This window comes from Pogona vitticeps, chromosome 1, assembly GCF_051106095.1.
Source record: "Pogona vitticeps strain Pit_001003342236 chromosome 1, PviZW2.1, whole genome shotgun sequence".
Lineage (NCBI taxonomy): Eukaryota > Metazoa > Chordata > Lepidosauria > Squamata > Agamidae > Pogona > Pogona vitticeps.
This window is the reverse complement of record NC_135783.1, coordinates 202,419,981-202,434,300: the sequence shown is the minus strand read 5'-3', so window position 1 is coordinate 202,434,300 and position 14,320 is coordinate 202,419,981. Positions and strand designations below refer to the sequence as shown.

At 42.1% G+C, this 14,320-nt stretch overlaps 1 protein-coding gene across 4 annotated transcripts in view; it reads left to right on the top strand.

Annotated features, from left to right (window-relative positions):
* Positions 1-14,320, top strand: part of ITGA6 (integrin subunit alpha 6) — a 76,162-nt gene that overhangs the window by 58,622 nt on the left and 3,220 nt on the right. For 3 of the 4 annotated variants that reach the window (XM_078394239.1, XM_072980065.2, XM_078394236.1), the window contains 11 exons: positions 1,511-1,626; positions 1,730-1,919; positions 2,004-2,087; positions 3,631-3,710; positions 3,864-3,941; positions 4,030-4,132; positions 6,944-7,117; positions 8,287-8,385; positions 9,146-9,256; positions 9,357-9,455; positions 10,751-10,876. In XM_078394239.1, coding sequence (XP_078250365.1) covers positions 1,511-1,626; positions 1,730-1,919; positions 2,004-2,087; positions 3,631-3,710; positions 3,864-3,941; positions 4,030-4,132; positions 6,944-7,117; positions 8,287-8,385; positions 9,146-9,256; positions 9,357-9,455; positions 10,751-10,876 — 1,260 coding nt within the window. Of the gene's footprint in view, positions 1-1,510; positions 1,627-1,729; positions 1,920-2,003; positions 2,088-3,630; positions 3,711-3,863; positions 3,942-4,029; positions 4,133-6,943; positions 7,118-8,286; positions 8,386-9,145; positions 9,257-9,356; positions 9,456-10,750; positions 10,877-11,736; positions 11,867-14,320 lie in introns of all 4 variants that reach the window. The other variant, XM_072980071.2, reaches the window with a different exon arrangement.

Here is a 14,320-nt window from a genome sequence, read left to right as displayed (position 1 = left end):
GTAGCACATGGAGAGAGGAAAGATGATCTGAACACCAGCTTCTTCTAAGCCCCATCTGCTCAAGCCCTTTGTCATTTGGATATCGATGTTCTGTGCATTGCTTGTTACAAGGACTGGGGTGGCACCACAGCGTTTCAGAAATTCCTTCAACTGGGAACAAAAAGTTTCCAACTTCCTAACAAATATTCTCATCTCCTTGTGAAATTGTGGAGAGGGAGAGTAGAAAGCAGAGCTATGCCATGCCATCCTGGCCAACTGGCTGGGGAATTTGGGGAATTACAGTCCAAGGAAGTCATTACTTCAAGCTCTGGTCCACAACAGGTGGGCAGTGAAAGGCATGAGGTTGTTCCTTAACCCTAACCTGTTTCCCAGCTGGGAGAGGGCAGGAGCGGACAACGCACAGCCTTCTGGAGGTTGTTGGAGTGCAATCTCCCATCAGCTCAAACCAATACAGCCAGTGGAGAGAAATGCTGGGAACGGCTCTTTGCATGCCCTTTGGGATAGCAAAGAGTGTTGGACGGATGAGGAGTTCAGTAACTGGTCTCTACTGGAACAGTGTACAAAAGGGGCCTCAAGGGACTGGATCCACGTCACAGTTTTGCAGTTATCAGTTGGTATAAATTTTGCAACAGAGATGATTTTTTGTGGCAAAGAAGGCCCAGGTGTCATAGGAACTTGGCCTCGGCAGTGTTCCATTACATCTCATGATGCTTGACATCACTGCCTGATATCAAACATAATGTATAGAGATGGGCATGAACCTCAGTTTGGAGGTTCATGCTGGTTCATACGCGCAGGTGCTGCCCTTTTCCTTCTCCCACCTCCCTGGCTGGATCCCCCCACTCACTGGCCATCACACGCTCCTCTTTTCTTCCTCTTCGGCTGTTCAACCAGCCCCACCTTCTTGGCTGATCATCCACTCAGATGAGGCGGCAGGACAGACAAACCCATGCTCCTGCTGGCGACTGGCTGAACAGTTGAAGAGGAGAGGAGTGTGCTGGTGAATGGGCCATTGCCCGGGGGGGGGGGGCAGAGGAAAGGAATGTGCAGTACCTGTGGTGCCGCACACATGAACCGGCAGGAATCACTGAACCAAGGTTTGTGCCCATTTCTAACAGTGTATAACAGAAAACAGGGAAAACAAACAAACAAAAGTATGGTGTCTCCTTAGAGGTTAACAGCTTTATTTCACTGTGAGCTTTCCTGGATCATAATCCCTCGCCTCAGACATACGATGCGGGATATTTAGCCACAAGTTTGAATGTGCTTGGATTCATCTTCACTGAGATCTCTCTGCAACAGGGTGTGCTCAAGTATAAGCCTGTGTCTATGAATATTTTCACTCCATGGGTCTGAGAGGAAATGGAAAGCTCACACTGAAGTTGATCTCCTAAACGTTTTTTAATTTTCGCTTTCGCTCTGCATATGAAACTGTGTGGGCTACTTCTTGGAAAATGTCTTACTGAATGAAGTGCTTCTAAGCCGCCTGCTTGACTTGGGCTGTTTGTAGGTCCAGTTCCTGAAAGAAGGCTGTGGGATAGACAACAAATGCCACAGTAATCTGAAGCTCCATTACAGATTTTGCACCAAGGAAGGCAGTGAGGACAAATTTGCTTATTTCCCAATGTAAGTCTCTGATGAATGCTGGAAAAAGACATTGCTTTTGTTCCTTTGTGGGCCCTTTGGTCCCATCAGCCTCTAAAATGATGACGGGATTCTGTTTTGTTAGAGAGAACAACGTTCCCGTTCTTGTCCTCAAAGACCAGAAGGACATCGCCCTGGAAATCACCGTGACAAACAGTCCGTCAGATCCAAGAGACCCACAGAAAGATGGGGAAGACGCTTATGAAGCTAAATTTATTGCCACCTTCCCAGATAGCCTGACTTACTCTGCTTTCAGGGAGTACAAGGGCTTTCCAGTAAGTTTCTTCTTGATGACGATGCCATTCAGAGACCTCATTTCCTGGGATTTCTTACTAAACGATGTGTCTTTCTTAATCTAGGAAAAACAGCTGATCTGCGGGGCTAATCCAAATGGCTCTCAAGTGGAGTGTGAGCTTGGGAATCCTTTCAAGAGAAATTCTAATGTGAGCTGCTTCTCTTTTAGACCTAATGCTGGATGTTTGTGGGAAGAACCCTGGCCAAGTGGTTTAGTGTGGTCTCTCACACCCTAGAGTAGGCCCACCTGAATCGATGGAATTCAGGAAGGTGGATCCCTGCCAATTCAATAGGCCTACTCTAGTGCAACCTATTACACTTAGCAACAGGATTTCAGCTGGTGTTACTTAAACCTCTGGGGGCTGGTGCAGAGCCTCCCAACACTAAAATTAAGATTGGGATGTATTTCACTCTCCTATCCTGCATGAGCTTAACCTAAAATTGTAAATAAGCGAGTACTGCTGTCTTCAGTGGTACCACCCCTCTGAATGCCTGGCCCAGGCCTCTGGCATGGTTAGGTAAGATGTACTGGGACCATTGTCAGTGCTTCCATTTTTGTTTAATTTTAAGGCAGGTGCCATTACTGACAAGAGAAGCATCACCATTAAGAGAAAAAGTGGAAGCCCCGAGCAATGTCCACACAATTAGTTCCTCCAGCTGAATGGACACAAGCAATCTAAGTGTCTTACTCTCCCAGGAAAAGAGTGGCATTCCATTGATGGGAGGAGCTGTTCAAAGCCATTGTTGGGGAGGTAGTTGGTTGGCTGGTGCGTGAGAATGAATTGATGGGGTAGCGGCTTGGGGAACATCATCCCACCCTAGAGAGAGTTGAGACCCACCAAGGGGTGGTGGGCATGCGCTGCTCAACCACGACATGAAGACTTGTGTCTTTCTTTAGACTCTGGAACACCTTCCCAAATGATAACCTGATATTTCTGGACTACGGTCCCCATATTCCCCAGTCAGCATGTCTCTCTGGATAATGAGAATCATGGCCCAGTATCTCGTGGGGAGCATCAGGTATAGGGGGGCTGCTTTAGGGCAACTGTTCATAGAACTCATCTACTGAGAACAGCATCATATCAGAAATGAACGGAGGAGACCCCAATGTGCATTGCTGTGTAGTCACAATAGAACTCATGACAAATAAGACCAAAAAAAAAAAAAAAAAATCAAGTGCCGAAACACTTAAAGCCCTAGTTGATTCTGATGTTAACGAGCACTGTCACTTTGTAGCATCTCTTTGTGGCACCATCACAGTATATTAACAGAATTTTGCCATGTGGGAGGTGGTGTTTATGTGCCGTCAAGTTACAAACTGGTCTTTGGATGTATGTGACGTGTTCAAAAAGCAGTTTACCATTGTCATCTCTGTAGTTGTGCATGGATTTGAACTCAGGTCTCTTATTTATTATTTATTTATGTATATGCCACCTTTCTCCTAAAGGATCCAAAGTGGATTCCAGTATTAAAAGGAATAAAGTTAAAAGCTAAATAATAAATTATTACAATATTTAAAAAGCATTAATTAGATATCACATTAAGTCATAATAAGAACAATATTAAAAACACAAGTAAAACAACAGAATAAAACAACCTCGTTAAATAATCGCTAGTCCAGCACTCTATCTGTCTTGTAAGAGCTAGGTCTGTAATATCTCTTACATCACTCTTCATTTCTTCCCGATTCAGGTTACGTTTTATGTGATTTTAAGTACAACTAAAGTTAATGTTGACACAAGGGACCTGAACATTAGCCTGAAATTGGAAACGTAAGATTTGTTTATTTTATTTTTGAAAATTGTATTCGTTACCTTTCCTAATGCTTACAAATATTCTGAAAAGGCTGTAATTTGATTGGGAAAGCAAAATCAAAACAGTTAAAAGATTTTTTTTAATTATCCTTTGTTTCCTTTTTCTTGCAGAACAAGCAATCAAGTTAATTTGGATCCAATTACTGCTCATGCCAAAGTATTTATTGAACTGCTTTTGTCACTCACAGGGTAAGTATCATAGTTAGCATAACAAATCGATGCAAGACAATCCTTTATAATGGCCATTAAATTGCTGTGCTGTTTCTTTGAACGACAGGATTGCCAAGCCTTCCCAGGTCTACTTCGGAGGTCAAGTCATTGGCGAAAGTGCTATGAAATCTGAAGATGACATTGGGAGCTTAATTGAATATGAGTTCAGAGTAAGTTCTGTTGTCAGTATTCAAATAATCTTATAGTTTCAGGCCTGAATCTTTCAAAGGTTGGCCTTGTTATTTACCTTGTAAGAGTATCTCTTAAAAACAGGCTAGCTTTTCTTTCAGTAAGAGTGACAAAGAAGTGGACCTTCAATAGGGATGTCCTTACCTTTTGTCTTTTTTTCAAAATGTGATTTTAAATTGTTTCAAACTGTTTTGTTCTGTAGTTTTACTGTGTAATATGTTTGGTTGTTTTTGGTTTTTTTTAAATATTGCAAACTATTCTATTCTTTAGTGTCTTAACATTCATCTTTTAAACATGATGTAAGCTGCCTTTGGTCCCTTTATTGGGAAAAAACTCAGATACAAAAAGAACGAACAAACGAATCAATCAAAATCTGTGCAAGCTTTTGACAACTTCCCGCCTTCTTTAAGCAAAATGTTGCAAAAATCAATTGGCAGAGGTGGAGGGATGCCTCATCATGTCGTTTTAAGATATAATGGGAAGGAAGGGCCTGCAGACTCACAAAGAAGAGTAGAATTAGGTTTCATGCTGAGTGGCCCCTTGAAAAGCCTGGGGAAAAATAATGAAAGGCAATAAAGTTTTATTCTTCATTTTGACTAGCATCCTTTTGCTAACCTCAACTACACAGTAGAGCCGTTGAATCAATTACTTACTGGCAAGTCAAGACCTACATAGATTCCACTGAGTCAATGGAGCTGCTGTAGTTGAGACTAGTAATTGGATACTGGTCTTTGAAAATAAGCAGCTACCCTGTAAAGTTGTCTATAATCAATGCTCAGCGTACATAAGAGCAGAGAACCACTATGTAGGCGACAAAGAAAGCCAGCCACCTTTGGTCTTAAGACATTGGTCCCTGCTTTTTCAAAAAGCAACCTATGTTCACTGGTTATATGTGCATAGATATGTGTGAACACATAACTGCTCTGTGCACAATGGCAAGCACTGAACAGTGGCACTGTGGAACTTTAAATGTACAGCGGTGCCTCAACTTACCACCTTAATCCATTCCAGAATGATGGTCCTAATTCGAAATGGTCATAAGTCGAAGCACCATTTCCCATAGGAATGCATTGGAACGCGATTAATCTGTTTCAGGTGGGGGGGGAATTACCTACCCCCCCAAAAAACATTGCAAACCCCATTGGAACGTGTCAGGGCCGGAAAGAAAAATCACCAAACCCACCCACCCCCAAATGCAAGCCCATCAGAACATGTTGGGGCCGAAACAAAATATCACCAACCCTCCCCCCCAAAAAAACCCACAAGCCCCATCAGAATGCACTGGGAGCAAAAAACAAATGCGCCAACCCCCCCCCAAAAAAAACAAAACAAAAAAGCAAGTCCCATTGGAATGCTCTGGGGCTGGACAAAAATCACCAAAACCCAAATAAATAGTGCAAGCAAGCCCCATTGGAACGCACTGGGGCTGAAGAACAAACACACACAAAAAAAAAAAAAACAAAAAAAACCTCACAAAAAACAATGCAAGCCCCATCAGAAGGTGCTGGGGCAAAAACAAAACAAAAAAACCAAACACACCAAAAAACAGCACAGCACAGAAACAACCCCCCAGCTCAAACCCACCCTGCAAAACCCTGTAAATGTACTTATTCAGAAGCAGAAAACAGCACCTGGCAGTCCCAAGCCTCCTCCGATCACACTCACTCTAACCGTTGGAGCAAAAGAGCTACAAAGAAGCAGCCTCTTTGTTTATCAACAGTTAGTACATTTGAATTCTCCGCCTTTCCCCCCACCTTTTTTTCTGATTGGAACTCGAAGCTCCACGCGCAAGTTGAAGCAAAATTTTGCGGCCGGAGCTGGTCGTAACTCGGAATAGTTGTAAGTCGGGACACCCCTGTAGATGAAAAGATAGTCAGAACTAGATATAGACAAGTCCAGTCTGTTCTTAATCCTTTGACACTTATGACCAGACTGTAATAATAATCTACTGTACTTAGATAGGTTTCCTTTTAGAAGAATAGCATTTACGGAGATGCTGGGGGGGGGGGGGACTCTGTGTAACTAAACAGTTAAATACAGTACTGAAGAAAAGACTACTGTACTAGTATTGTTTATTTATTTTTTTGTTCCTGAATGGCAATGTTTACAGTTTAACCTTGTCAAGATCTGCTCTGTGGCCTTCAGGATCTCAAATTCCCTCCCATGTTTTCAGTCTCACTTGATTTTTCTAAATACCATCACAAATGTTTGAAATCTGTTGGCACTGCAAGCAGAGATCCCGCATTGTATTGTCACATTACCATGATCCTCATATGCTTGATAGCTCAGTGGTTTAAGCACCTGGATGCGGAACCAGAGGTTGGGAGCTCAGGTCCCCACTGTGCCCTTGATGATCCATAGAGTCCCTTCCAGCTCTACAGTTCCTCTTCTTACTATTAAAGGAAATTGCACAGATTTATACTAAAATTGAAATGGCTGCTTATTATCTTAAAATTTTTTGACTATCTCTCAAGATGTGTCTGTGGCAAGGGTGGATGACTTCATTGAGACTGGGGGCTGATGATATGTCTCTGGGACCTTCAGGAGCCCCAGTGGACTACCTAAAATGCAGTGCCTCGAAAAAAAGAGAGAAGAACCAAACTGAAAGTAGCTAGAAAATTTCCCTGCAATCCCCCATCGAAATACTGAGCCCGCCTGGCCCTGCTTAGATTTCCAAATGTCAGTGCATTCAGAGTGATGTGGTGGTAAATAAAAGCCCTATGGTGTGGGGAAGTGCATATGTTGTGTGTGTTGTAAAATGCCTGTCTTTCCAACGAAATTCTCCCTGACAGATCACCAACTTGGGCAAATCCCTGAAAACATTTGGTACGGCTTCCTTGGACATCCTTTGGCCGAAGGAACTCATGGGAGGCAAGTGGCTGCTGTATTTGGTGTCCGTACACTCGAAAGAATTAGGAGAACTCCAGTGTGACCCTCCCCAGGAAATAAACCCTTTGAATCTTGAGGTAAATTAACGCAGTCTGCCTTTGTAAATAGAACTGCCGAGCACTTGCCCAGGGGTGTTTTGTTTTAAAAGGAAGACTTTTGTATGTCCAGACTGGAGAGCTTCTTGCATACAGAATGCAACAAGTGTAGGCTTTTACTCTGTCCTCTTGGCAGCAGATTTAGTACAGTGGTGCCCCGCATAGTGACGATAATCCATGGAGCAAAAATCGTCGCTATTTGGATTTGTCACTATGCGAAATTAAAGAGCCCATAGGAATGCATTGAAACCCCTTCAATGTGTTCCTATGGGCTTAAAACTTACCTTTTAAGCAAAAATCCTCCATACGGTGGCCATTTTAGCTGCCCGGTAAGCGAGGAATCCGTCCCTGTTTTACCCGGCAGCCATTTTGGAACCGCCGATCAGCTGGGGAAAAATCATCGCTATGCGAAAATCGGTAAGCGAAACAGCTTACCGATCATCGCAAAGCGTTTTCCCCCATAGGAAACATCGTTATGCGATTGCAAAAGCGATCACAAAAACGTTGTTACTATGCGGATTCGTCGTTAAACGGGGTGCCCATTATGCGAGACACCACTGTATATCCTGAGGAAGGCTTTAGGTAGGTTCCGCGGTTGCAGGAATATATTGCACGTAATACGTGTGAACAGGGGGCAGTGGGGGAATCTATGTCATTATCTCTGTGCAGTCATAGACAAATGTGAGCCTAGGAACAATTTCATATAGAGAACTAAACTGGTGTTTCAACCTTCTTTCAACCTAGGCAACGGACAAAGTTCTGCAATCACAACTGAGGGCAGGAGATGAGTGTAGAAAGTGGGAGACCAAGCTGAGTGGCATGCACACACCTTTGTCCTTCAAGAGAAGAAAATGGACCAGGGGTCTGAGGGGGGAAAGCTGAGGAGCATGAGGAGCTCAGCTCTTGCCACTCCTGGTATCTGCCATTGAAAGCAATTGGCTCACTCTGCTTAATAGGAGGGCCAGCCCTACATGTAGGAATCCTGATGATGCTGTTGTAGTTGTGGACTCCAGAATTTTGAGATGCCTGTTCATTGGTTCAGAATTTTGGCACTTCTGCAACTCTTGCTCCAAGGACACGTGTATGTTAATATTTTACTTGCTTTGTTGGCACACCTTTTGTTCATCAGTATGCCTTGTTCGTTTTTATAGCTGTCTCGAAGTTCAAGGACAAAACGTGAAGTTGCAGAGAAACAGACAACGGGAGGCTACAGTTTGCCATTGATTTCAGAAAGGAAGTATAAGACTTTGGTAGGTACTTACTTTAAATAAGTACATTACTGTATGCTTTCTGACCCCCCCCCCCCACACACACACACTTTATTTTGGGGATGAGTGGTGAAGTACGTATACAAAAACGTACTTCTCCTGTAGAATTCCAGGCTATACCAGAAGGCTTGTATTATCATATAAATATATTCAACTATATGACAAGATCAACTGTGTATAATTTTCTGTGGATCGCCAGGGCAAACCCAGGTCCACTGACGGTTGCTGTCAGCATTTAGAAAGTTATTTATTTAAAGTTCAGCTCCAGTCAGTACGGCTAAGTGTTAACACATTGAGAGATTCTTCTAATCTTAAAAGGCAATTTTTTTCTGTACTCTGGCCTAGTTAACTGCTTTCCTGCTGGAATAAGTAGCATTTATTTATTTATTTATTTATTTATTTATTTATTTATTTATTTATTTATTTATTTATTTATATCCCACCCATCTGGTATATTATACCACTCTGGGCGGCTAGTGGGGCGGGGAGCAAGCTGAGCAAAGGAATTCAATATGGGGGGGGGGGGGGAATGGCATATGAGAACTGCCTCCTCCCTTCTCCTCTGCTTATGTGTCCCACAGTTTGGATTCTTCTTCGTACCTTAGCGTTGTGGTATAAACAGATTTCCCAAAACGTTGCTTTGGGTCCTCTTATGGCTGTAGGCGGCGCATTTGGGGGAAACACATCAAACGTCTACTTTCAGACATTCAATTCTGAAACCTTTCTCTCTCATTTTATGTAGGAATGCAATGTGGAAGCCAACTGTGTCAGGATAAGATGCCCCTTGCAAGGCTTGGACAGCAAAGCATTGGTAGTGTTGCGTTCCAGATTGTGGAATAGCACTTTCCTAGAGGTAATGTCTGCGCGCCTTTTGCATATAGATTTGGATCAGCTCCTTTTATCTGTTCTAACCAATGTATATCTTCTTCCTGTTTTCCTACTCTACTCGCCAGGAATTCTCCAAAATGAACTATCTAGACATTCCCCTGAAAGCTACCATCAGCATTGATGATGCTGCAGATAATATTAAGCTGTCAAATGAAGCGCCCAACGTGAGTCTCTAACATTTCTTTAATGATGATGGATCCATGTCTCATGAAATGGAAAGCATGTCTTTGTACAAGGAGGACCCAAGAAAGTCCAAGCTTAAGAATACTTCATTTCTTCCCAGTGGTTGATCACCCCACCCTCATATGCTAGGATTTCCTTGTTCTTTGAGTTGATGTGCAAAGAGACTCAGCAGTACAATTTCTGTGAGACAGGCCCCACAGTACCTTGCTGGAGAGAACTGGCAAATGGTTTAAATTAGGGTAGGTCACTTCGAGAGGTCTAGAGGCCAAACACACCTATCTCTGGATCTTGAACGGCCAGATCTCTTGACTCCTGCCCCCTCAAATTTTTTTAATGAAAATGTGGGTTTTTAAACAATTGAAATGTGCCCACAAGGGCCAAAAATGATTTTCAAATGAATAATTGAGAGGGGGGCAGAGGTACTGGGGACCCTCCCGCCCCCCCCCCAAAAAAGGCAAAATGGTCTCCTGCAACCATACAAGGGAATTTTCTGAGCAAAATGCTTTTTCATAGAATTACGAAGTTGGAAGGGGGTCTATAAGGCCATCAAGTCCAACCCAGGAATACAAAGCAAAGGATATCTGCCAGAGGTGGTTGTCTAAATTTCTCCTGAATGGCTCCAGTGTTGGAGCGCTCACCACCTCTCGAGGCCATCGGCTCCACTGTTCTACTGCTCTAACAGTTAGGAATTTTTTCCTGATAGTCAGCCGAAATCTGGCTTCCTGTAACTTGTGCCCATTGTTGTGTGTCCTCCAAATAAAATAAATCAGGGTGAGTGCTGGGCTCTTAGAGGGATGCATGCTGCTCGCCCCCAATTTAAATGGAGGCCGAATAACTCTGCTGAGTTGAAAACCAGAACATGACTGCTGCTTGTATGTTTCCATCCTGCCTTTCCTCAGGGCAGTGTACCTTGGTTCTCGTAAATATTTGCCCAGCATGAAGAAGTGTGCATGGGGACACAGGATGAAGATATTATTATTTTTAGATGCGAATGAGAAATTGTCTGAAAATAAGTAGAGTTTAACCTGCTTGAACTTCTATTGTTCAAAGGCAACCTTTCCCAATCTTGCGCCCTCCAGTTTAGTTGAACTCAAGTGCTAATCACCACTAGCCAGCAGTACCAGTGGCCCTAGTGGATGGGGTTGGTGGGAGTTGTAGTCCAGTGGATATGGGGAACACTATGCAAAGGACTTTAACTTGGGTATTAATTTGATGTTTGCTCACGTGAAAATGGTCTTCTCCAGTAACATCTCTGTATTCCCTTGTTCTCCTGTAGGTGCGGGTTACTGTCTTCCCTGCCAAGACAGTGGCATTGTATAAAGGGGTGCCTTGGTGGATTATTTTGGTAGCTATACTTGCAGGATTGCTAATGCTTGCTCTGCTGGTGTTTTTACTATGGAAAGTGAGTTATCTGGCTAATATGCAGTTTTCTTATTTGTTCACAAAAGTATTTGAAATGTGAAGTCTTACCTTTCCATACTGGTTTGAAAGTTAAGCTCAAAAGAGGTCATGATAGGGAAATATGTTTCCTTGCTCCTTTGAGATATTCAGCAGAACAAAGTACATGATGAAGAAAATAATGGAGGGAATTTGCTTTAAAATCATTATTTTTAAAACCTCATTTGCATTTTTTTTAAAAAATAAAACGTATTTTTGAGAAAGGGAAGTAACTTAGGATAACATTTGTTTCTGGGTGAATGAAGACAGAATAGCACTGGGAGAATTCTTAAGAGTCCTACAGAAATCCTTTATGCAGAAGCACTTTCTAACAGCTTTTAATCAGGCAGTTTTCAATAAGGAATTGAAACCAAATGTATTCATACAAGACACAATGCCATTTCATGTATTTCATGCACAGCAAAGATTTGAGTCAGTAGTACAGTGGGTTTGGGCATTGCAAAAGTAGAGAAAACAAGCATTATATGATTTCAAGTGTGCCATTCTCATGTACTGACCATTTTTGTAATATAATATAAAATGTGCTGATAGCTAATGCACAATACTGTACATAATTGAAGCACTGAGCAAAATAATCAGCGATGGTTAATTCCTGGTATAAGCCTGTTGGCTTTAAGGCTATTGTAGACTTGTCAGGACAGCATTTTTAAAGGCACATACAAAGCAGTCTGGAAAGGTTATCCGAGATGACATAATCCGGAGAATATTTTTCAATGTACATACAAAGATTATCTGGTTCATCCTTTTCTTTTTTGTTTTTCACACTAGTACATGATACTGACTAAATGCCTTGCTTCCTTGTAGTGTGGTTTCTTCAAGAGAAATAAGAAAGATCATTATGATGCTACATATCACAAGGCTGAGATCCATGCTCAGCCATCTGATAAAGAGAGGCTTACTTCTGATGCGTAGCATTGATCTACGTCTGTAATTGGTAATTGATCAGGTTTTTTTGTATTTGTTAGCTGTGGAACATGCCTTTGGTTGCGGTGGCTAACGACTGGAAGCTTGCTGCATCTCTTCCATTAATTGCCTCGTTTTCAAAATACCAATTTTTGCTTGCTTGCATTGTTTATAATACTCCCCTTTCTCAGTGCATGGGGACACAAATCCTTTTATCAGTGGCTTTTTAACTGCTGTCTACTTGTGTGTTCTTCCTTGAGGGTCTGAAGGCTTTGCACTTAAGGCTGTCAATTCTGAACCTCAACTTAAAGGCTTGTGAGTGAGAAGACAGAATGTGCCAACCCACATCCCTTTCCCCCTTTCTTTTGCTATGGAGAAAGAAAGAACCCCATGCTAAGCTGAGCTAATGGATTTCCAACTCTATTCCTGGGCTCATTTCCTCAGTGAAAATATCAATTAAAATCAGAGGAGCATTCTTGAAAGACTGCTTCCAAACCTTTGCTTTGCAAAGGTGCAGGAAAAAATGAAGTGTGTCTTAGAGTAGGCATGGGCAGAAAGTACATTTGGATTTACTGGTAGATCTCTGATAACGAAGCAGTTCAGCAAGGGTTTCTGATCTCAAATGGTTTAACAGTAGTGAGGGCAACAACGCTCTCTTAGGTTGTTGAAGTAAAAAATAAATAAATTCTGGGGATGTGATGGGTGTAGCTTTATTAACGAGTTCCAGTTCTGTGGTGAAATAAACTCCTGGGTGGAGCACAGGCTCAGAGAGAACTCCTTCCATAATTCTGTGTTCTCCTCAAATTCATACCTGACTCCAGCTGGTGGGCCTTAGGGTTCTAGTGAAAGACCAAGTAGATCCCATCAGCTTAAATTCTGCCTAGACTAAGCTCTCCTGTCCAGAGTTTGTATTCAGAGAAACCCATTTCCAGAAGAAGTGTTCCTTCAAGTGGCAAAAAAGTGTAATTGTAAAAGAAAAATTTAAAAAAGGGAAAACATACATGTCACCAGGTTAATCTCTGTCCTATGAACAAGAAGTTCCTTTGCATGGCTAATTCAGAGTCATGCATAACAAAGTAAATCATGTAGCTGGGAAGGAACTGGAGCAAAGAAGAATCATTTCTGCAAACATAATGTTGTGGCTCTTAACCCATGTGGATCTGGACAGAATTAGCCTGTAACCGATATGAGCCTGGCACAGGATCCAGTGTGCAGACCCTCAGAGAGATGGTGACATGGAAAGTGTTCCCTGGAGTGGGAATACGGAGCAAAGATACTGTTCCATAGCAAACCATGAGAAGCCTTGCCATCTCTCACCTAGATACGTGAGCATTTCTATAGGCAAAGCTTAAATAGTATTTGAGACTCTCTTGCGCTACTCATTTGAATGACAGTGGATAATATCAAAGGAGGGAAGTATCTGAATATGGAATATGGACTGTTTTAGCTTAGCTTTTGTGCTGCAAACCTGATGCACAGACCTTATTAGACCTTATTTGCAGTCTCGAAAACATGTTCCTTGTTCTCACACAAATAGTTGGTGAAACTATTAATTTAACAGTCTGATGAATTTAAGCCTTTACAGTGGTGCCTCGCTTAGTGATTGCCTCGTTTAACAATGTATTCGCTTAGCGATGAGGTTTTTGGAGCGATTTTGCGCTCCATTTAGCGATGTTTCCAGTGGGGAAATTTTGCATAGCGATGTTCGGGATTTGCTTCGCTTAGCGATAACAGTTTAACAATGTCCGTTTTTGCTATTTTAAATGTGTCTTAAAATGTTCAAAAACTGTTTAAAATGCTTGGAATCGTTAGTGCACCTTGTAAAACCTTTGCAAACTTAATTTGGTTTTGTTCTGAGTCTTTGTTAATTTTTGGTGAATTTTTTTCTCTCCCATTGGAATGCATCGAACTGTAGGTTTGACAGCTGTCAAACCTACAGTTCAATGCATTCCAATGGGCGGGGGAATTCACCAAAAATTAACGAAGACTCAGTACAAAGCCAAATTAAGTTTGCAAAGGTTTTACAAGGTGCACTAACGATTCCAAGCATTTTAAACAGTTTTTGAACATTTTAAGACACTCTAAAAATAACGAAAATGGACCTGTCAAAACCATTGAAATGCATTGAAACCTATTCAGTGCATTCCAATGGGGGAACCGCGTTTCACTTGGCGATGTTTCCTATGGCGATTTTCGCTTAAGGACGGTAATCTGTTCCCATTGGAATGGATTATCCGGTTTTCAATGCATCTCTATGGGAAAACGCATTTCGCTTAGCGATGTTTTCCCATAGCAATGGTTTTTTTAAAACCAATTAAAATCGTTAAGCGAGACACCACTGTATATGGGTTCTCCCAATATTAGAGGTCATCCCATGTTGCTGGGCATGTGGGTAAACAAACAGACAAAATCCATTTTACACGCTATTATTAAATTCCCATTTAAAGTTTTTAATTACACCATGGATCCAATGGGACACAGTGCT